We start from the raw sequence: 24,521 nt of genomic DNA, 5'->3' as shown, positions 1-24,521 counted from the left end.
TCAAACCACCAAAAAAAATCTGAGTATTTTAAAAAGAATGTTGGAGTATGGGCATTTAGCACTGGTGTCTATGGAAATTTTAATACAGGGTTGCACCCTTAGGCCGAATTTCGTAGGGTATTACACTTTAACATGCTGTGATGCGCAATCTCGCCATAAATTCAAGTATTGCATGACGTATCTGGTGATGTATTATGAAATTAGGGGCACTACCGGTTGTTGTATTGCCACTGTTTAAACGAAAATATTTTGTTATTGAAATGCCAAAGTTCTTAATTAATGGATGATTTATGGATTTTGTTTTTTTGTTTTTACTTTGTAGGAGCGGTATTTTGGATTCGACCAGTCGGCAATGAGAGTTTTTCGTCGAGGAGAAGCTCCTGTTAAGACTACCAGTTCATCAAGTGCCACAGAAATGGGTAGGTACTTTTGTTACAGTAATATTATTGGTACAATTTAGGGTGGCATTGATGGCTTGTGCGTAAAGCGCTCGCCTCTCACCAAGGTGACCACGGTTCGAATCCTGGCCGCAAATCACATGTCAGTAGAGTTGTGCGTTGGTTCTCTCCTGTGCCACGAGGGTTTTTCTCCGGGCTCTCCGGTTTTCCTCCCTCCGGGAAAAATCGAACACTTTCGATCTCAGGCTGTGCTCCGTGGTCATAATGGGTAGGTGTGGCCGGCAGCAATAGGCGCCTTTACGTGCCAGCGGCCCGACCACGTTGTAGCCGCGTCCTTCGCAATTCAGCATACCAGCTGCGAGTAAGGATGAATAGCCTCCCAAATTATTATTAAATTATTATTACAATTAATGTTCCGAGAATCTGTTAAGGTGTTAAAGAGAGAAAATATGTTGTCAAAACAAAGTTAAAATCTGATTTTTAATCGGATCAAATCAACCACAAGCCATGACAGTCTCCAGCAGTCAAGCGATGAGCTATTAATCGAACATTATACAAATAATGGATGTTTGTGAGTGCAATGGTAAGAATAATTTCACGAGGTGACAGATGGAAATGCTGCATTCATGACGTGAAGCCGAGAGAAATGAAACATTCCATCTGTCACCTAATGAAATTATTCTTTCCATTGCACGAATGTGAAACATTCTTTATTTGTTTTATACAACACCTGAATAAAATCCTTGTCATCTGATTGGTCAGAGCCGCCAAAAGGTGTGACCGTGCAATGGAACTCTCATTTACCGCGGAATGGAACTTCTAAGTTTGCCGAGCGGCCGCGCCGTTCGTTGGGACGAATAATTCATTCAATATTTTTTTTTTTTCATTTGGGATAATGATGTAGCTCCTCTCACCCCATCAAGGAACTCAAGATGCAACAAAAAGTAACATTGTCATGTTATTCTCGTTGGGAACGCAAACCTCTCAGAAAATGTATGTTTGTATCACTCATCTAAATTGGTTTGTATAAGGTGAAATTGCCCTCTGTCAAATGTACTTTGTGTTAATTTGGGGGTGCAAGATGTTTCACTATTTCCAACTCCGACGTCAGTATATTTGCGTATGAGTCAGTATTATATTTGTGAAATAGCATGGAGGAAAGTGCGTCATTTCTGTAGAGGAAAAAAAAGGGCAGGCTCGGAGTTGTTTATGTAAAGAAATTAGATATCCTGTCTTCCCGGTCTTTAATGTGCGAGAGCTTTCAACTGAGCCAGAGATTTGTCCTTCTAAACTTTGTTCTGTGTAAGACACAAGGGGTGATCACCACTGCTCGCATGTTGGGAACAAAACAGAGAGAATTGTGATAAACCTCGTCCGGTCATGCTGGTGTCCGTTTGACCGGGGACCTGCGCTTTCTGACGGCTAGCAACCGTGACCAGTTTTCGTAACTACCGCGCAGCGAATTTCTGATATGGTACCTAATGGTTAACGAGAACACGGCCCGATCGTGACAAAACAGTCAGAAATCGAGACAATCCTCCTGCTAATTGCGACCCAGTTTGCCGGTAAATGATGGCAATAAATGGGTCCCGCAGCACGGCCACATTTTTTGGTGTCACGTCGGCGTGGTTAAAAAAAAAAAACAAGGGCAGAAAAAATTGTCATTTATTTACTGAAGTCTCATAGAAATAATGGACTTCAAATCGACGGGTTGAACTTTGGAAACAATTACTGAAATGATACGTGAAAAGTGAGAACATTTCCTTTCTTCACGCACGTATTCAGTATACCAAATACTGTGTTGTGCACGTTCACCTTTGCATTTTGGGCGAAAATGTTTTCGACTGGCTGAACCTTAGATGTTTTTGCACTCGGATCAAAATATGTAACTTTTGTTAAAATTTTGTTAAATAGTTAATACTTTTGACAGTTGACGAAACAGATGTGGTCTGGTTCCCTGAAGCTTAAGTGCGTTAAATAGCGATATTATAGACTTATGCAAAGTGGCCATTTTAGAGGGCATCTTTTGTTATTTTAATTCAGTAACAATGTATACACAAACGGTTCTCTCATGCATATCCCAGCAAAGCCAAGGCATTGCCCTCTAAGATGGGTGCTATAAGGTCTATACCAAACGGTCATAGGACGATGAAACCATACGATTGAAAGCGTGGAATGGCCCCTATAAAACCCCAGCATATGTTTTTTTCCTGCTAAAATACTAAAAGCAAATAACAAAACTCCGTTACCAGTACCTTGCATAGAAACTTCTATGAGTTATGCGTAAACAAAACAATCCTGGCCAACTGTAGCAGAAAGTTCCGCGCTTACGGCCACCGTATATATCACGGGTTAGCGTGTTTAGCTTGTTCGCATGCCTGCATCCCGTAACTTAATAGTCTGTGCTTATAGGCCTTCATGGTTATGGACAACGCACACATGTACATGTACATGTTTAATATTATTGTTAGCAGAGAATGGTGACCATAAGCGGGGAATTCTCTTGTAAGCAGGGCTATAAAGTGAAATTATGCCAGTTTCCGAGGACTTGTAAACAAAAACGATAGCATTTGGCCCCCCAAATGATTTTTTTGCCTCAAATGTCGGCTGATGACTGCAAATGGTGCCCGACTAAACTTAGTGCAAATATATGGGAGTCCAGAGAGGCCACATAAAGCTTATTCTCGATCATAACCCCATTCAAAAACACGTTAAAATTGTGCAGCAGCAGGATTCCAGTCAAACCAGTGAGTTTGGCGGTTTTGAGACATCATCTTTCATTGAAAAAAAACTTTTTCATTTTTGCCGACGCGCATGGCTACGGCGACGCGCGCGCATACCAGAAACCGGAGACTTTTTTTTTTTTGGCCTTTGCGGTTTATCATGAGATTCTTCCCCATAATCCAAAACCCAAGTACTATGACCGCACTTGTCTATAGTTTCTCAGGCTTAACTCCTGCTGCATTACGTTATATTTCAGCATTTTCAGACTCGGAGAAAAAGGACACGACTAATGCAGTGATCCAAACCACTTTCACAGTTATCTAATGGCCCGTCTCGTGTAAGACACCTGTACCAACATTACACGGGAAGCATACAAGCATACGATATTCCCAACACGTTTTTCCGCGCGATGTAATAACGAATGCCTCATTAGCCTCCATGTATTTTGTGATTTGATTTTACGCTTAATTTCACGCACGCGGGAGCGCGTTTTTTTCCCTTCAGTTATTGCTCTGCTTCGTTTTCTATCTAAATGTTAATTGAGAAATCGGGTGTGTTTTTTATGAAATATTGATACGCCCTATATCCTTCAATCATAACGCACGTTTATTGCGCATGCGCGGAGTGGCAATTTCCTTTAACAAAAATGCACTTTCCTAAAGAAATAAATAGTACGTGTTGGCAAGAAACCTCCTTTTACCTATAACGCCACACTTATATTTTACCTTTGCAATATTTTTTAGCTCTTGCAGGAACTACTACATGTCACTTGGTGTTCAGTCGGTCGGTCGAATGGTCTGTCTGTCGGTCCCGAAAATGTACTAAAAGTATGGTGTTCCATATGTGCCACCGGCGTCGCATTTTTTTGGCGTCGCATTTTTTAAGCTCTGGCAGGGATCATTTTGATCATGTCATGCAAAACTGTCATGCAAGACTTCTTGTAACACGGCAAGAGCTTATTGTGCACTCGCACTTGTTTTTTTTCACGAAACAATAATTCATTAAATTAAGAAACGGCACTTATATTTTCGTATTACAAAATTGTCATTCGGAATGCAATGTCGAGATTTTTTTACTTCTTGGCGATGTTTCTGTATGGCCAATTAATGAACATCATTTTCGTGTTGTTGTTTTGCAGAGTGCCCTTATGACGTCATCAGCCAACCAGGCGAGTATTTCGTCCAATCATCTGAGGCGATGGTGTGCACGTGGCTATTCCTGACTGGGCCAAGCGCTGTGGTCGAATTAGAAATCACGGAGCTGGACTACCCATGCGCAGAAGATTCATTCGTTGAGGTTGGTCTTAAAAAATGAGAAAAAACAGAACTTTGGTATTTTTATATTGCTGGTCAAACTTCAAGGCTGGAGCATGAGTTGCTTCATATTTCAATGGAGAATGTGCCAACAACTTGAAAAACGTACATCATTTTTTTCTTCAAAATTTAAATTTTGGTTTTGACCGAACCCTTCAAACCGTTCCACTTTATACCGTTAGACCAGGATTGAACATACGAAAGTAAAAATTCCAAAGTTACTTAGGTTTCTTTGGCGTTAAATAGTAAACACGACTGACGAAATTCCCTTTTTAAATTGAATGTGTTCTGTATTGAAATTGGTTATTATCCTCATATTAATAAATAAAAATTCAGGAAATATTTGTCAAGTAAAATATAGAAAACTACTTATGTGAATTGTACAATATAAAATGGGGACATATTCTTTGCAGTGAGTGTTTTGACAACATTATTATATGGTGTTCTGTAATGTTTATGTCTACAGTTTTTCGATGGAGTCGCCCTGCAGCTTGGTGTGTTCCCGACCGAAGCTGGCCACGACTTGCCGGTTCAAGAGAGGGTCAATATGGTGTGCAACACCGGCAGCCGTGTGCTCTTGTCCTCTCAGAACGTTGCCATGCTAACGTACCAGTCACCAGCCAATGGCGGGGCATTCCGGTTGATATTCAAACACAAGACCATCCAAGCCCGTAAGTAATGTTAAAAACAACTCAATTAGCTAGCCTATGGTCCCAGAGCCCGCAAAATTCTGTTATATAATGTGTAAGTTTGTTAGGGTGTGTGTCTGTTGTTGGTCGGGCTGTCTGTCTGTCTGTTGTCGGCTAGATTGTTGGGGTGTTGGGTTGTTTGTTTGTTTGTTTGCTCGTTTGTTCGTTTTTTCAGTAATATTTAATTTAGTTTTTATTTATTTTTAATTTATTTTTAATCTTATTAACGTAATTTTTTTTTTTTAAATATATTTGTTTTGAAGGTTGTCTGTTTGCTGGGGTGTTTGTTTGTTTGTTTGTTGTAATTTTTCTTTTTCAGAAATGGTTAATTTTCCCGTTGATTAAGAATGTGCCATGTATATTTGTTTAATTTTAATTGTAATTTTAATTATATATATATATATGTACATCTATATTTTCATGATACCTGTAAATGGGGGGGGGGGGGGGTCTCCGCTGTTGGTTATCGAATAAATAAAATAAAATAAATAAAATATAAAAAAATTCAATTGATTCAGAAGCAGAAGGCTATTCACATGAATGCAGTCTTTTCATGCATCTGTGAACACATTGGGCCGGATTTAGTTCACTCATTGGCGTTACGGAGTTACCCTATACGATTGCACTGCCCGGTTCACAAGTGACAGCACGTCAGTCATTGAGGTGCAAAGAGGACAGGATTGGCCCCTCTGGGTCCAGCAAAAAGAAAGAATGAAACACCTCCACAAATACAAAACAAAACAAAACAAAACAAAACAAAAAAAAACACATAGATTTATTTGTTGCAGAACCTTTATTCGTGGAGCTGGTTTTTAGCAGTAATTTGGGCTTAGCAGATTTAAGTGCTAAGCATGAATCAGCCGAGAACCTGTTAGGGGCAATGTACACTCTGTGGCAGTTTTGGTTGGTAACCTAGCTTTTGCAATTTTTTTTTGCTTAACAAATCTCTATGCTTAGCAGTTTTAAGAATCTTGGTCTAAATCTTTTAACAACCTCTGGTTTGATCTATGGTGTGGCCAGCAATATTGACCTCACAATCACAATCAGTTTTGTGCAGTGGTTCTTTTCTCAGCCTTTAGCTTTGGCGTCCCTGGTTCAATTCCCACATTTGCAATATGTGAATTCAGGGTTCGAAATTAGCGGTAGCCCGCTAGCCAAATGCTAGTCAAAACAGCGGCGGGCTAGTCAAACTATTCCTTAAGAAGCCTGGCTGGCGAGTCCAAAATTATTGGGATACGGCAAAGATGAAAGGACAGGAAGAAATAAATCATGAAATTCAGAAATCACACCTATCAATTTGTGTATAATTTTATCAACTGTTTTAACGGGTTAAGTTATAAGATCTGTTTATTAAAAACACTGACAAAAATTGCCTCAGAATAGATGAGAAATCAGTTGGAAATGGGTAAAAGCGAATTTTACCTACGACCTATTTTCGTACCTAGGTCTCTTTGTTCGATCACGTCTGTTTTCACATCGCGTACTTGCGTGAGAACGAAAATGATACAACGCGAAGATTTTAATACCTACCTGCATCTGATGGATTCTAGATTTCGTTTGGATCACATTTTAATACAGTTCTTATCAACGGTCATTTGAGATTTGTTTGTAAATAAAAATAAATCCTTCAGGTTTGTTCAAAACAAAATTGTCTGCCACAAAATTATTCCATGAATATTCATGCTTAAACGAGTGATCAAGTTCCACGAGTCCACACGGAAGTTTTCGGAAGTGACAGGTCCATTTTTTGCAGAATGTTTCTCTTTCTCATCATGCGATTTTTCAGTTTCCATAAAATTCCGCGGGTGATTTTTTTTAAAGAAATCAATATACCAAACTAATTTTAAAAACTCTGACTTGTACACATTAATTATTCTTTTCGAGGGGCCCTGAAGCGCCACCAGCAGGCCCGGTAAAGTGTTTCGTAGGGCCTAGGCACCAGTGTTCCGAAGAATAGAGAAGGAATGAGAAAGGAAGAGGGAATAAGAACAAAGTGGAGAATGTAAATAATAAATGCCGCTGCTCAAAACTCCGCGAGGCTAAAATCCGGTTCTGAAACCCATGTCAAAAGATTGTGCATTCTGTCTTGTCGGCACAAGCTGCCTCGCGAAGTCGCTTCATATACGGGCGTTGACAGCTACGGATGTGCATATAAAAAATATAAAAATATAAAAAATTCCACTATAGGATTTAAAGACCCCCCCTGCAGTCTGGGATCAGGGAACAGGCCTGAACAATGTATGCGCAAAGTACTGAGCATGTACATGCAGTTTTGCGACAATGAAATAAAAACATCATAGCTGGATTGAATTTTGTATTTTCGAGCAATTTTAAAAATTAATTTCGAACGATTACAGTACAAGCTCTCAATATAACAAATTAATCATTCTTGCAATTGTCCTCCAATAGAAAAGAAAGAAAATAAAACAAAAAGTTATGTGGCGATGGCCAAGTCTTCAGGAGTCGGACTTATGACCCTAACTCAATGAGCCCCTTACCGACTTCCATATAGAACTCTTCTGGGACTCGGTACCCGGCCCACCACACCTCCTTCCCTGTCCATCCATGTAACTCGAAAGTCAGGCACCATAAAGGGAGGAAACGAGGTGGCACCCTAAGCCTTGCTGCCGAGTCAGCAAAAGAACCCCGTACCTATACGCAGATGCCAACCTGGACTTCGCAGACAGTCCCAACTTGTGAGTCAGCTTACCGACCGACCGAGCTAACTGCTGTTGGTAAATGACAACGGGAAATTAATACTCTTAAATGACAGAACCGCGGGCATCGAAAACCAAAAAAAATGACACCAAGCGGATTCGAACCCCTAACCCTGGGTCCACTGTCAGACAGCTTAACAACTAGGCTGTTTCAGTAGGTGCTTTTCTCTTTGCGTTTAAACTTAATCCTTATTTCCGCAGTGGGAGAGTTACTTTGTGTTTCATAGCTGCACGAAAGATGCATCAGCATCGTGCTATATACAATGAATGCTGTTACGTAACTCTTTTCTACAATCATTCTTAAGTACCGAGCAGTTGACTATTCAGAGTCACTACGAGCAATTAACCTTACCAAGCTCGTCCTTATTCTGTCTCATCAATTATTGTTTCGCGTCGCGCGTCTTTCGGCCGACACTGACATGTCGCTATGATTGAGAGAAATTCTAGCAAGTTTCCCCCACCTCATTATATTTATATCAAACTACTGACCCGTTTACACATTTTTAAGAGGGAATTTTGTTTGTCTAATTCTAATTCAGCTCCCTTAGCTATAGCTTGGGAAACTTCATCTTTTCTTGTACTTACGCTAAGTCTAGGGAATGATGCCATTATAATACAATGTCACATTAACGTCAGCCTGTGGCATGATTAGAATCGTGACCACGCGAGTGCAATGACGGCCAGTGGCGTAAATCTGTGTGTTGGCGAGTGGGGGGGGGGGGGGATGACCAAAATCATAAAATTCGGGGATTCACAATGCAGTGCGCTCCAAGAGTTTGTAATGGAGAGTCAGTTTTTCAAATTACGGTCGACAAAACAAGGCCCATTTGAATGAGTGTCATTTAAACAACTTTAGCTAAGTGGTTATAAATTCGGGTATAGCGTTCTGCCGCCTTACTAAAACACCATATTGATACAAAGAAAAGAAAAAGGCAAATTTATACTCGAATCATACGCTTACGAAACTACTGACCGGAAAAAAAATCTAACAATTTCAAATGTTCCGCGCTGCGAATTTGTCGACCATTTTCCACAATGCACTAGGAAAAATGAACTCTCCGTGGCAAACTCTTGGGGGCACATGAAACGCCCAAATTGCCCAGCCGTGGACATTCGAAAGGGGGGGGGGGGGCTGGACACCGCATTATACTGGGACGCTCTTTATCAATTATGTATACCCGCGCTTAAATTTTAAAAAGCTTTTGTACTTTGTTTCTCCACTTTCCAGTGCTATTGAATACATTTTAATTGTTGGGATGTTCGGAAAGTTCCTCAAAATCCTCTTTTTTTTCTTATCACCAAAAAGTGGGGGATGATTCAATAGCCCATCCCCGCGGTCAAAAAGTGTGGGGGTATATATACCCCACCCCACTCCCATCCCGGGAATATTATACGCCCCTGATGACGGCGCACAGAGCCAACGAGGCCAGTTTTCCATTTTGAGAGGGGCACAAATTGTTGTATTGCGATAGGGGTCATTCGTGTTTTCGAGGGATAGTTTTCCATCTCGAGAAGGTTCACAATCTTGTTAATGTGCGAGGGGTATTTGTGTTTTTGAGGGACACTTTTGCATTATAAGAGAGGAGATCATTTTTAAACGCGATCATAATGCTTTCATGTGCGTTTGAGGGCTGTTTTATTTTCATCTCGAGGGGGCACATTTGTGACCTAATGTGGCAAAATGAGGAATGTCCCCAAAACCATTTTATGAGTAATCAACGCCTGAAGTTGGATACACTGCGAAAATCATGTAATTTAATACCGGAAAATGTCCCTGTCTAAAAAAACACATAATACAAATTTGTCGCTGTAGATTAGGCCTATTGGGAGTGGGGCTACAAGGACGGATCCAGAACACACTTTTGTCGGGGGGGGGGGGGGGGGGGGCGGTACAAATCAAGCCAGGCCAAACTGGTGTAGGTCCTAGCTCTAACAGCCTGTTGGCACCAATTCTCGAGGGCGTCATTCGCTTCTCAAAGTAGGGGTGGTACATACATGTGTATCTTGATCAGTACTAATAATTGTGCGAGTGCGAAGCCTAAACGGCGCGGGGTTCGGGGCCCACTTAAGGGCCCCTAAAAAAATGGATTCTAGGCGTCCTGTGGTGCGATCTGAGGCAATTTTTACGACTGCCAAAGTTTTATCACAAGATCATCATTTAAACATCTTTTTCGAGTTTGGAGTCATTAAACCAGCTGTTCTGAGCTATAAAATCAAATGTAGGCTACGTATTTTTATTCAGGGACGAAAAACGTTGGAGAACGACATCAGTCCCCTCGTTCCCCACCGATCGACGCCCATGGTTGGCATCGTGCTTCAGAACGACAGACTTTGCACGTACATTTTATACGCAGGGCCAATGCATACATGCTGTACAGCGTCAGTTATGGTACACTGCGGAATTTTCGTAGGCCCTCCCCCAAGTTTTCGTAGGCCCCCAAATTTTTCGCAGGCCCTAGGCACAGTGCCTACTGTGCCTATTGGGTAATCCGGGCCTGGCCACCAGGGGTCATTTTTCAGGCCCCACGTTTTACATGAGACAATATGAAAGAAAATAATGCAGGCTAGTGAACATGCCCGCGGGCTGGTTAAGAGTCTGTTTCAGTAGCCCGGCTGGCTGGTGAACTATAAAGTTAAGGTCGAACCCTGGTGAATTGCTCTTTTTTATCAACTCGACCTAGAGTTTTCCTGGCAATTATTTCTTTTTCATATTTTGCTTTCAATTAGCTTCATGCGTGGAATCCCCATATTGAAACAAAGCAAAAAAAAAACCAGATGACGTTTGCAAATCAAAGACAATGGCAGCCTTCACTTTTGACTTAACTGCATGTGCAAAGGTCTTGTCCGACCACGGACTCCGTATCTTTACCTATAATGTTAATAATTATATGTCGGAAGTTGATGTCCATTTTACCGCCATTTTTTTTTCAACATCGCCAATACTTAAAGTTGTAAACTCTAATATTTCATTCCCCCCCGTAGAATCTATTCATTACGGTTTGAATGCTAAGTCTAGTCAAGAGACAAAATGTTTATTATAAAAAAAGAAGGATGCCGCGTCCGTTGTGGGTTCCTGTTGGATGTACCTAGTAGTCTCGTAATTATATTCTCGCAACATTTCGTGTTTTTTTGTCTTCATGTCATCCAACTTGCACGTTCTAAATGTCATCTCAATATCAAAGCTGTGATCTCAGGGGAGAACAGTAATAATACTTCTAACCAGACTTCAGCCAGTGTAAAACATCACACAGATACAAAAAGGTTACAGAGAAACTCTCGTCACAAACAGATCGGTCGCTTATTACGAATCATATCAAATTCCCACCTACACTTGCTTTTTAAATACCGCAGCTAGATTTGCCAGTGGAAAACAAACTTGCACTCAGATGACTGCGGGTACATGTACATGAAGTCTGTAGGTGTAGAATCGCCTGTTTTCTTTACATTTGATGACTTTTAAAGAGTGTATCTTTATATAAAAAATATGCATTATTTTTGGTATGGGATTAACCAAATACCATCGCACATCGCGCATATTGCTGCCGCCTAAAATAGCAGACTCTGTTCCACTGTAAAGGGTACGTGAAACCCATCTCCCTCATCCGCCTAAGATGTAACTATAAAGGGTTTTTATGCATGACGTATCTTTCAATTATTTATATCTCCCTGGTGTGCTTATAGATTGGGGCTATTATAGTAATAATCGTCTTAATTTCGTGAGATAATGGATGTATTAGAAACCTAATAGGCTTTGAAGTATGAACGCCCGGGCGACATTTAAATGTCAGAGCCATATCGTGCATTAAAACAAGTCGTGGAATTGAAGCCGTTGTATAATGGTTCGTAGTTGATTGTGGTTGACTTTCTGTCTAGGTTTGGCATAGGGTTCTCCAGAGTGGAATAATGAAGCAGCAGTATAAAACACTTACTTCGCGTCTTTGAACGCTGTCATTATACTGCAACACCGGTGATTTTTGGAAATAAAGAGAGTATGGCAAAGCAACATGCGGGCTTGTTTTTAGTGAGGATAGAAAACTACTAAAGTAAATAAATAAATAAATTAAATTACGTTGATTTGATGGGATGGAATAATATTGGTTGAGCACTCAACGTCAAGTGCAAACAGTGATGTATGCACTGTGAGTAGAATGCCACAATTTTAGATTTCTCATCCTTCGAGACTTCTTTGTATTGTGGCTTGTTAGTCGTGACTGGCGATCAGCCATCTATATTAAATCGCTGTGTGGGAAGAGTCTTCATATTAGTACGGTCTCAAGTAACGACAAGGGTTTTGACTTTGATGAAAAATAACCAGGTCGTTACGTTGGAGTGGGTGGAATCGTTTTTGAAAGCCTGTACATTGGACGCAAGATGCACATTATCATTGTGAAACCCCAGACTTTCATAATTATTTAGCACAACCGTGTGACTTTTTTGGGGGTCTCAATTCCCCACCCTGTTTTGTTCAAGATGTTCATGGAAAATCGATGATTACTTGAAAGTTAATAGCCTCAAATACACCGTTAGCTTTTGGCGAAGCTGAGCATTATTTTGCTCTCACATACTTTGCCAATAAGAGAGTTTTGAAAGAAATTGTATTTTAGTTACAAGGTATTGTGTTATTGTACGAATGGGTGGAGAATGCACAACTGTACTGCTTTCATCTTTGGAGATAGAATTTGGGCCGAAATAAGCCCGGCCGGCCATTTGTCCTATTTTGCTTTTGGAGAATTGTAATCTTTGGACAGTTTTACCCGAGCTGCTAGCCATAAAAAAATACTAAGCACAGTAGATATTTGCTTAAAAAAGGACTACGTGCCAAAGGGTCCTTGGAAATGCTTTGCTTATGGCTAGCAACAAGCTGACTTTTGTTTTTGCTGAACACATATACAATCCGCTTAGCAGTTTATTCTGCCCAATTTGAGTTCACTGTTTTAATTTACCGAATTTTTTTTAAATTCGCTCCGTTTCCAGCTTGCAACATCTTCAGCCCGGATTCCTCGGGGGCTTTCACACTAAGCAACTTCAATAAGCAGAAGAACTGCTCCTTCGCAACCATCTACCCTGGCTACATCAACGTGCTGCACATGGCCGTAGGGAGAGAGACCAACGAGGCCAGACTTAAGGTTTGTTCATTGGGGTGTTGGGTTGTTTGTTTGTTTGTTTGTTTCCATTGCAAACATGCCATAAGTAACAAATATGAATTTTACTAAATTGAATAAAATTATTATGTAGGCATAGTACAATTATCAAATTTACCGGTGACAATATTGGTTAACGGAACGTCATTTTCTGGAAGGGGCACTCAATGAGTACTCAACCATGAAAACTAACTTTTGCTTCCCCCTGGATTCTGAGCGGGGGTGGGACATAGAGGACACAGGCCTTGAATGGGGGGGGGGGGGGGGGGTCCTCCATCCTCCATTAATTTATCCTACTAATGGGGGAACAAAATAGGAAATTCAATTTGGAAAAAAAGAAGAAGACACAATCTATATAATTGTCCACTATCGCTTTGCCATGCACAGTGCAAGGGTATGACCGACATGGTTCAGTTCGCTGAGGGGAACTCCCTTGAGTTGAGCAAGATGAACATCGAGCAGAGGATGTGCGGCCGCACCGGGGGAAAATCGCCAACTGGCCCCGAGGGTGCTGTCCCCTCGCCCGCTGATGCGCTCCACGGACGGGACGGTACAGCCGCGTCACTGGTCTACAAAAAGAGGGCCCAGTGCACATCAGGTAAATAAAGCCCACGCTATTCTTTTTAGTAGATAATGCCGAGAACAGACAGGAAGCACCTATACAGGGTGAGTAAAAAACGAAACCCAAATGTCGGGACCATTGTTTCAGTGAAGTTCTCCATTTAGCATTTTCAAAATCTAGGATATAAAAGCCCATTTCATAAGCTTTCTATTAGTAAAAAAATCATTCAAATCACTTAAGTACTTTTCAAGTTACGGAGTTTTAAACACAACCACCGTTTTAAAGTTCTGTCCACGGATCACAAAAAAAGGTGTGCGTTCTTCCAGCAAAACGAAAACAATTCACACACATCTTTATGTGATTCATTTTCGTTTTGCTGAAAGAACACTGAATTTTTTGGTGATCCGTGGACAGAACCTTAAAACTGCGGTTGTGTTTAAAACTCCGTAACTTGAAAAGTACATGAGTGATTTGAATGATTCTTGTACTAAAAGAAAGCTTATGAATTGGGCTTTTATATCCTAACTTTTGAAAATGCTACATGCAGAACTTCACTAAAACAATGGTCCCGACATTTGGGTTTTAAATTTTTTTTTTACTCACCCTGTAGTCCAAACGGACTCTGGACACAAGAAGCATGACTAGGGAAGTGATGTGAGATCGAGCTTGTTGATGAAGCTCTTGGAAGACTGTGGGTTGTAGGGTGGTGGGTAGCATGATTGTGGTAGAGAGTTCCACAATTTGGATGTGCGGACAATGAAGGATATGAGTGGGATACAGTGCGAGACAGAATTATGAGCATTGGTGGCAGATCTCGTATAGAACGATGATGTGTGTGAGATTTGGTCATGATAGATTTCAGTTCCTGTGAACGGTGACCAGAGTAGAACCAGTACAATACTGAAAGGGAAGCAACACGACGTTAACAAAACTTCCAATGCGTGGACATTTTTTTCATCTAAAGTTTAAATTGAGAATTTAAGTGTTTATGGTGCAGACTACAAAGTTTCAGCCCTAATACGGCAGTCGTGAAGCAAGTTGATTTTATTTTCGCGACATGACTTACTAGGCAGTCTCAGATCGATAAGCGTTTAACATAATTCCAACAAGTTTGTTTTTGGTGAATAACTTTTTTACGCGAGTCGTGCGATGGCTATGTCAAAGTTTCCACTTTAAGACGACGACAAAAGCAAAAATCTTCGTAAAGCAACCGATGCTTATGGCTGCCTTTTTTTCTATCAGTGTCTCGGATGCATAGATATGCAGGAAGAAAGGGTTGTGAACCAAGTTTTCGGAGCAAATAGAAAAAAAAAATCCTGATAATAATTTTAAAAAACACGATTCTAGTCCGACATTTGTTGACCTTTCCGAATGAACACGGGCCCCAGTTTGGTTAGGCTTGGAAAAAACATTTCAAAATGACATCACGGGCACCGTATGTCACTCAGGACAAACATTTTTAGTCAATCACCGCGTAACTTAATAAGTTAACATTGTTTAGCATTCCGCATGTTATCCACAAGATAGACAGAACAGGCTGTCTATCTTATGACAGCCTCCTATACGATAATTTTGACTGGTGCGCGACATTTATCAGATAAAAACAGCTGCCCGTTTAAGGTCACGGATGGGCGAATTTTTTACCAGATTCAGCTAATCCGCGTAACCCGCCGTTTTACCCATTTATAGAACAAGGCGGCACTTCCAATTCGATTCCGTTCCACCTGCCCGTTCCGTCCGGTCGCAACCCTGAGACAAGGCCTATATAATTTATACGCGGTTACGATGATTGTATTTGTAGACTAGATCGTGGGTGGAGATTTGAAGAGATGCATCTGCTTTGTTTGGGATTTCTGATTGAGGAAATTGTGTCGCATATGTTCCGACTGACACGTCCTGAGAATCGAGTGCTCTCAAGTTTGCTGACATAATGCGCTGGCGGTGTATAGATCTAATTTAGGCCCTCCGCGTTGTATACCTGTGTGTACACAAAAAGAAAATTGGTTTTGTGTTCCCAGTGCTCAAACTTGCTGGAGCTTTAAGGGGATCTGCTACTCATCAGTCATCGGCTCAGGCATCCAGACAAAACTTACAATCCGGTAAAGGAAACTACACGATTGTCAAACCCGTAACGTGGCTTGGGGCGAGAGTAATATCATAATACCACTGGGGATTTATAGGCAATCATCACATCATATTGCAGCAATCCTGCTCACTGTATAATTCTTCATTGATGGTGTCCTTCCCAAATTAATTCAATGATGACTATAGAAAACAACAAGAGAATTCGCTGACAATTCGTTGCCCTTGGGGTAAGGGGGGGGGGGGGCTGGTACATGCCACATAGGGCTTGGCGATTGAGGCCCGTGCGCGGTCTTTTAATGTCGCGATTTTATTTCCCCGTTGTCATGGAGTTGCCATTTTGCTGTCAAATTTGCATTTTGCAATTTGAGGGTGCAGCTGTGTCACGCAAGGCTGCCTCGCCTCATCCAATCTGTTAATCAAATATGCGCAGGCAATATGCGCAGGCAAATCGGAGTTCTCAAGTGGAAACCTTTGAAGACGTCAACAGCGCACAATTATGTTGATAAGGTGCGCGGCATCATCTCAAGGGACCACGTCAGCCTGGATCTCATTGAACTTTCCCAGAGAGTGCCTTTGTCTTTTGGGAGTCGGGACCTGTCTAAATTTACTTTGGTTTCTTTGACATTTTGTTTTCCGAAGTGGTCGTGAATGGATCCTTGTCTTTCTTGGTACATTTGTCCAGCGAAGGAACAGGTGCGTCATGCAGGATGTTTATAAAACAGTTGAATGACATTGGTTGTTTTTGTGTCTCATCCAACGGGGAGGAGGCGGGACGGGGGAACGACCTTCGCCCACATGGTGACATTTTCCCCTTTTCAGGAAAAAGTGTCGGCACGGAAAAACACTTTGTTTTTCTTTTTAAATTGCTTTTTAAATATTTTGTTTATGACTCCCCATTTTACCCCCTGGTGGTCCCAAGCCCTATAGACATGCACTGATTGGCTCCATGGAAATTAGGGGCGGGGTCTTGACGGTTTCAGCCCGAATGTGCTTTAAACAATTCTTTGGGCCACTTTTAGGGGATCTTATAAACCAATCTCAACCCTTCACACTGATTGTTAAACATGGGTACACACTGGGTTGAGCTTACGTCACTTTGAAGTTTAATTCATCGAATCCTCCAATGTTTGGTGTAAATATTAATTAACTTTGGGACATTCTTATTTCTGGGACTCGATGCATTACATTTCATCCCTTGTGTGGGGAGGTTTTAGCGAGCGTGTCGTTCTACTTCGCCCATAATGCCACGATCTCAGATGTCGTGCCATTAATGTACTTTCACGTTCGGCACCTGGAAACCTCATTTGGTGTCTCTCTAATATCTCTCGTATTACAGGCATCACCATCCCACTCATGTGCCAGATGTCGGTGGTCAGGCTGGTGTCCAGCGGCCAGCACGATAACTCAATCACCTTCACGTTTACGCGGGAGACCGGCGAGAAGAATGAGTGCGTTTCCTTCTAAAGCATCTGGAGCAGGGAAAAGGTTAGTTTGATTTCAGCTCGAAGATCTAACGCAGTTTAATCAGAGACGAGGAGCAAAACATCCAAGATGGTACTTAGGTATAGCGACTCTTCTGAAAACGCTGGGAATCAAACATTCGTGCAGTATTATTATAATTCCGAAAATTTCATTTATTTTCTAGCCATTTTAAATTTAGCTTTCCTAACATCAGTTGTAGCTCTAGATTGATCATATTTTTGGATTTTTTTAAAGCGGGATACATTTTGAGAAAAGTCTGGGGAATTACGGAATTTAAGGCTTGATAAAAGGTCTTGTTTTTGGGGGGTTATAACCGCAAAATCATGTCCCTGTGGAATCGCCACTCGCCTACCTGGTTACAGCACCATACATTAGCTCCCACTCTCAGACAGGTTCAAGATGCGCGATGCATTAAACATCCACTCGGCACATTTCTATCCACGACCACTTCGCCTGAAATTGATTTCAAAATTTGGTGATGCTAAACCAAGAAGTGCCAATTCAGTTATTCTCGATATACGCGGTCTATGTAATTAGGACGAGGAAAGAATAACACGCATATACTTATGACTTACTCAACGTCAGTTGTTACAACGGCAGGGGCATAAGATTTTCAAGGGGGGGGGGGGGTGTGGTTGGGGAGGGAGGGCAGGGGTCGGTGGAGGAGGGGGTAGGTGAGGTGCTGAAGTTCAGGACTTTTCAAGAGGAGAAGGGATGTAATGGGCCTCATTCACGAGTCCGCCATATTGAATTATAAGTGAGGTGAAATCTTAATTTTTGGAACTTGGGAAGCTAATGAAACCAAGTTAATTTCTAATTAATTCCAGTATGCTTCAATGGATAATGTAAAATTTGTAATTAATCATTTCCTAATGTTTAAAGCCAGATTAAAAAAATGACAGTAAAATAAGGCTGCATTGTGCCTGCATAAATAGTCTGGCGCCATCCCATTCAACAGTTAATGAAATAAATTCAGGGAACTCGACAAAAATGGCCAACTCGTGAATAAGGCCCATTGATACAGGACATTGGCCCAAAGCGTTTATGTGAGATTTGTAACTGCGTTATTTTGTTTACATCAGGGAAGGAAATTGTTGATTTTTGCTGGTCCCAGAGGGCGGCCAGCCCATTGTCCTCTTTTTACCTGACTGACTGGCTAGGACTCGCCGTCTCTTGTGAAGTATACTTGCTTAAGTCTCAACTTGGCCCGAACATGTTGAAATAGGATAACACCACAAGTGCATGGGCTAAATCTGTCTCGTTGCGTACATCTCATGCATGAAAAGACTTCCAGCGAATAGCCATTCTGAGCCGATTGAATGTACATTTTTGCACTCTGGGGTCAGCTTGATTAAGCCTCGTCTTGTTTTCAGACATATGTAAAAAATAACATTTTCAGACGGAAGGGGGTAAACCATTCTCGGCAAAAGTTTAGACCTTAAAGAGGAAAGCTATCCCCTAGATTTAGGGGATTCTCGTTGAACAACCAGAAACATCGGAAGCTAACTTTTCATAAAAAAACCCTTTTGATTGAAAAAGTAGAAATATTCTGAAAGCCTATATGAAAGATTTGGGTAATTCGTTTGTGCATCGCATGCAGGACGAACTACTCATTGCTCTCTAATCAAATAAAAAAGAAATCTGAAATAATTTCAGATATACTACCCTCGGCCGTGGTACTCCTCGGGCATTCCTAGGTGGTTTGATAAAAAACGAGCGACTAAGCCAAAAAAATATTAATTGGCAAAACAAATCATGGCCCCAAATACAATAAAGTCCCTGGCTTAATTAGGTTAGCGCCTCTGTATCAATTGTAAAGGCACAAGGGTAACCCTGTCTTAATTCGAAATTAGCGATTGACGTACATGGAATCCGCCAAATATAATTGCAGCTGGAACTGTCTGGAAGACAGAATGGTGGTTGCCATTCTACAGCGATCTGTCCTTACAACGCTCCCTCCCGTGTGGCCCGGTGTTATATCTACCGTGATTCATGCCTGGAACGCCCGGGGAGATAATGCTCAGTGGACGGGCTTGATTCCCAATGATACGCGCTCTGTTATTTCAGACCGTCGTTCCCTGCGACCGATATTGCCGTCATCAGAGGCAGAGAGGAGACCCGTAACTCAGTTAGAGACTCGTGCCGATTGTTATTTCCGTCCTTCTTGCGAGAATCTTGCTCCTGTTTTATATTTTCCTCGAGTATGGAGGACGCAAGTATTCCCAAGTGCAGCGCTTTGGGTTTCCTGGTTAACCTGCGACGATACCAGTGCAAGTTTTGAACAGAAGCTACAGCCCTGTCTCGCTGTACAGTCGACGGGATCGATACTAGACCGTAAGGAGAGATTCATTAAGCCGCTATAATGAACTAGTAATCGAATTTGTTGTCTTATTTCCCCTCCTTCTTTTCCCCAGCTCGTTGGTGATCACATGATTGGAGAACATTGTACGTCACTTCACCGAGGGATAATTTCCAGTCATGTACTCCGCTTCTCATTCTGACCATCGCTGCTTGTGGTAAAACATTCCAGGGCGTGTAATGTTAATTGTCATTTGCAGGAAAAGGCACAGTTTCTTTCATATTATAGAAAAAGGCAATCGTTCAATATTTTGATTGAGGCATTATTGGTGACGAAACTCGCTGTACATACTACAGTATAGCTGTGCATGTTCAAATCCTAGCGTAATTTATTGAAAAAAAGATAACAGTACTGTCAATTTTGGATCCAACTATTGAAAGTCGACTCCAAACCGTCTACCGAAATGGGAACAAATAGAAAACCTTTTATTTTGGTTGTCTTTATGAGATTGTAATTTTTGAGTTTACTTTAAATAAAATTATTGTACTGTTGATATCACCATTACCAAGTAAATATCTGAATTCAGGTTGTAGCCTTAAAAGTTTGCTATTAATTTTCCAAAATTGGATTTATGTTTTAAAAGAATATACTGTAAATACGAATACTTACTAATAGTGGCAAGCAAGTATGTGAAATTATAATGAAAATAATGAGTGTAAAGCATTTTAAAGAATATCACAACGAGTAGCACGTCGCCATCTTTGTTAGTAACCCTTAGATTGACAACTTTATAGTTATATCAATTTCGTTTTTATTTGATTTCTAGTTACACAAAAAAAGCTTCTTTACGAAACACGGACTTGTCCGATGCCATGCTAAATGAAACCCCTAAATACCTTGTAAATACATACCTGAATTAGACAAAAGAAAAAGTATATTTTTTTTGCTTTAAATATACAAGTAGCATTGTGTTTAGGCTCAATAGACTGTTTGCACTGCAGCCATCTTTGATGTGTGCACTGCAAAAACTGTAGTGTTAATTTAACACCATTCGGTATCTATATAGGACAACACCAGTACAATTTAACACCAGATGGTCCTATATAGATACCAGTGGTGTAAATTTAACACTGCAGTTTTTGCAGTGTGTGCTTTTGTTCAACAGGGATACACATGAGTAGACCTCTTAGGCATTCAGTGTCAATGAATTAACATAACAAAACACACCTTAAGATGGCGGCTGAATGCAATCGATCTATTGTATAATGAAAATATATACGGAGTAGAACCGCAACTATATAATCACAATGAGCATTCTGGCAATCGAGGCACTATCAAACTATAATATTTCGTGGTATAGTATCAATACAATATGCTATAGGATAGTATAGGAGCAATGTTTAACACCACTGCTACTTATCATGGCTTTAAAAAAGATAATCATAGATGACTATTATAGTTTGAAACCAATCCGAACAGCCTAGCATTTTTTGTTGATATAAACTGTTTAACTTTAAAGTGTAGTCGTCATTCGTTTGCTTATTTTCACTCTTTCATGCACAGTGTATCAACCACGCCTTAGCTGCGTTATCCGTCTGTGAATTAAAAAAAATGCAACATGAAATTCTAACGTCTGTGTTGATTTCTCATTTATTTCAAACCACAAAAAGAGACTGAAGCGTTCCCCGATCCACCTGACTTTATAATACTGTCCAATATTTTTTGCAAGTTTTTGCCAGGATGCGTGTACAAGTATATGTATGGTTGTTCCACTCAAAATGCTGCAGACTACAATGAAAATGATAAGTGACACCAGACAGCCCGCTAAGACTGGCGTCATATACCAACTTTATTAAATTTGGGAATGAAACTGACACTTATTTGTCCATTCGAATCCAATCTACAAAATGTAAATCATCAAATTTGTATATTTTTTCGTCTTCTAAAAATAGCGAAATGAAATTTTACACGTATGCCATATGTCAATAATATGAATTTATTGGATTGGATTTTTCTTATAAAACGTCATATAACGTAGCAGCTGGCGTATTTTGATGGTTTTATCTTCAAGGGACTGCTCGTTGTCTTCTCGATAATAAAATTTTGTCAATAGTTTCTTGCAACTTCTCTGACACAAAATATGTGATTCTCCGGTATAAGTTTTAGGAAACATGTAAACACATGGAATAAACCAGTGTACGTCGGTCTACAGGGTGAGTAAAAAAAAACCCGAAACCCAAATGGCAGGACCAATTTTCGAATGAAGTTTTGCCTGTAGCACTTTTAAAATCTAGGATATAAAAGCCCAATCAATAAGCTTTCTTTAGTATAAGAATAATTCAAATCACTCATGTACTTTTCAAGTTAGGGAATTTTCAACACAAACACCGTTTTAAAGTTCTGTCCACGGATCACAAAAAAGTAAGTGTTCTTTCGGCAAAACGAAATCGATTCACACACATCCCTTTGTGAATTGTTTTCGTCTTGCTGAAAGAACACTTACCTTTTACCACAAGGGCATTTCCAGTATGGAAGCGAATTAAGGCAAAGAAGATTTGTGTGCGATTCTGGTTTTTTTTGGTCGTTATGATAAAAGAACTTAAATTATCAATGACGTTGTTCATACGACTTATTGGCTATTTTTGAACCCTTTGCCAGTAATTTTAGCAAAGCCGTGCACTACTTATGATATTATTGCTGTTTGTTATTCGTTCTGCAAATTGTTTTTCCCGCATACTTAAAACTCCAACAAATGGAGAGAGATAAAATGAATGAATGCTTAGAGTAAAGGTTGTTTCTCGCCGAAGGAAATAAATTCTGTCGTCACAGCCTGTCGGCTTATTGCCAACACCGCAGCACTGACATATTTAATACGGATGTAGTAATTACAAACATACAATATAATATCATATGATATATTCACCTTGACATTTCCCCACTGGCGCATATGTGTGTAAAAAAATATTCACGACTGCACGGGGAAAAAGGTTAAATAGATCATAAGTGTTTAGGTCGATTTCATATATAAAGTCTTGATACTCAGTTATGATATGAGATGCGCGGAATAATATCAGCCATTGCCGGCACTGAAAAACTGAACGCATCTGAAACCCAATAGCCAATTCACGGAGACAGTGACAAGTCCCAGCCAACGTTGATGTGACGGCTGGACTGTAGTGACGAGCAATAACAATCATCAAGGGATGATCTTGACCTAAAACAATCATGTCAGGATTTCTACACGGGGCGTTAGAGCTGTGTAAATGTCATCGTGAACGATGGCAGCCTCTCGAAGAGTCTTGAGATTTCGAGTCAATCACGGTAGGACTCCCCCGTGTCAAGCAAAGGCCCGGTGATAGTGGGTCTCCTTACAGAACCCTCTTCATGCTGTTGTTGCACCTGCATTCTCACTCAAGTAGGGCCACCCGCGCACCGGTCCTGGCCATCAAAATACATCTGGTTATCTGCAACCATCGGATGGACTATGGTTGGGAAATCTAGTCCCTAGTTGACGAAGGTTTCCCCACTTGTGCAAATACAGATTGCGCTGAGACAATGAAAAACACGGGCAGCGTCTGTGCGTTTACTATAAAACTCGAAACTGTCACAGGCAAGAAAAATACAGTTTTACTGCGCTAGATGGCTTTAGCTTTGTGTATGCAGCAGCTGGATCATCCAGTGGTGAAAATACAGCCAGTAATTTTTTTTGGGGAAATGTACAGTAACCTTTTTCTATGTTCAAGAGAGTTTGGTTTTGTGACGAAGCACCTACCGAGTGAGAAGGTGGCCTTGTTTTTCGAAAGGTAATCTCATGTCCTATATACTAAAGTACGATTGCTACATCGTAGGAAGATGAGAAATAAGTGGGCAGGTCCTGGGAAGAAGATTTGCGTGAGGAGTTACTTTATGAATAAAATAACGCATTGACTGAGACACATCAGACACACCATGTTTACATACATGCAAGGTCGCGCCTTTGTACAAGTGTATTTAGTGAAATATTCATGCATGGTTGCGGACTGAATAGCGGTTGCTAAGCGCTGTACAAAGAAATCAATGACATCTACACGGTATATACACGCGCTTTGAAAAGGCCAGTCAGTGCAGCGTCACTTCGTATACAAGGTGAAATCACCCAGCAACATTGTGCACAAAAAAAATCACCACTCAAAAACGAAAGTTGTCAAAACTCGGCCAAGAAGATGTCATCGCCGACGTCACAGCCAAGTGAGGCTTCTGCCAAGTCTCGTCCAAGCACGTGTGCTTCAAGCAACTCTCGCGAGACCTGGATGACAGCCAGAGGTACCACGCGTATGGGCAAAGGGATACTGGTTTTTACAGGTGAGCAGCCGTTTACTCAGGACTTTGAGAAAGGAGGAGGGGGGATTTAGTACCTCTAACAACGTTGCAAAAGGTTCCATGGAAGGCGAAAACACCCTCAGAACAAATATAGTCTCCAAGGTTTTCAGGACACACTCGCAAGCTGGATTTATAATACTTAACTTATCAACTTTGAGTGGGGCTGGGGAGGAGGAGGGGAGGTGGGGGAAAAAGCTAAAGACTTGGTGACATCATTCTCTCTAAAACCTCATGCCCTGTAGACCATTCCACCTATATGAGACGTCAATTTCTGGCAAGCATACATGACTGTCTGTTTCATGTTTTTCACACTGTACGGAAAAATGTCAAAACTTTAAACCGTCCCTATATTCCATGTCAACATACAGTATACAACAGAGAAGTTCCATTTTCCATGTGTATAGGAAGTCGGCGTCCTGTGACCACACTATTACAAATTGATAAACAAGTTTTACATGCATCTATTCCAACCCAGGCCATCAATGCATAACTCAAAACTCAGATCACCCCCCCCCAAAAAAGTTACCGCCTCTTCTCGACCAACCCTGTCACTAAGCTAATATAATGACAGTATACAGATGCAGCCATATCACCCTGATAGGGCCGTAGACCATTATATGGTACTGGCGTCGCTTACGATCATGGAATGTGTATTAATATCAAGCGTTGCAATCACGCCAGATGCAGGTTGTAATGACCGATACTTCGGATCGTGATCAAACGACCCGCCACAGTAATTTTGGTCGGCCCAG

At 40.9% G+C, this 24,521-nt stretch overlaps 2 protein-coding genes across 2 annotated transcripts; both read left to right on the top strand.

The window, feature by feature from the left end:
* The first annotated feature begins 327 nt into the window (after window positions 1–327).
* On the top strand, window positions 328–19,583 carry LOC119729511 (corticotropin-releasing factor-binding protein-like). Its single transcript, XM_038202101.1, has 7 exons — window positions 328–419; window positions 4,261–4,418; window positions 4,902–5,106; window positions 12,816–12,967; window positions 13,370–13,580; window positions 16,966–17,114; window positions 19,526–19,583. Exons 1-6 carry the CDS (start codon window positions 353–355, stop codon window positions 17,091–17,093), a joined length of 921 nt encoding a protein of 306 aa, XP_038058029.1. The 5' UTR covers window positions 328–352; the 3' UTR covers window positions 17,094–17,114; window positions 19,526–19,583.
* Window positions 19,584–23,504: 3,921 nt separating this feature from the next.
* On the top strand, window positions 23,505–23,751 carry LOC119729795 (uncharacterized protein C4orf45-like; the record flags this gene model as incomplete). The annotated part of the gene is given in 1 exon segment (XM_038202539.1): window positions 23,505–23,751. A coding segment is annotated over 1 exon segment (139 nt), but the record flags the coding sequence as incomplete, so codon positions are not given.
* Window positions 23,752–24,521: the final 770 nt, after the last annotated feature.

Source organism: Patiria miniata, unplaced genomic scaffold, assembly GCF_015706575.1.
Source record: "Patiria miniata isolate m_02_andy unplaced genomic scaffold, ASM1570657v1 HiC_scaffold_21, whole genome shotgun sequence".
Taxonomy (NCBI): Eukaryota; Metazoa; Echinodermata; class Asteroidea; order Valvatida; family Asterinidae; genus Patiria; species Patiria miniata.
This window is presented reverse-complemented; position numbering and strand designations above follow the sequence as displayed.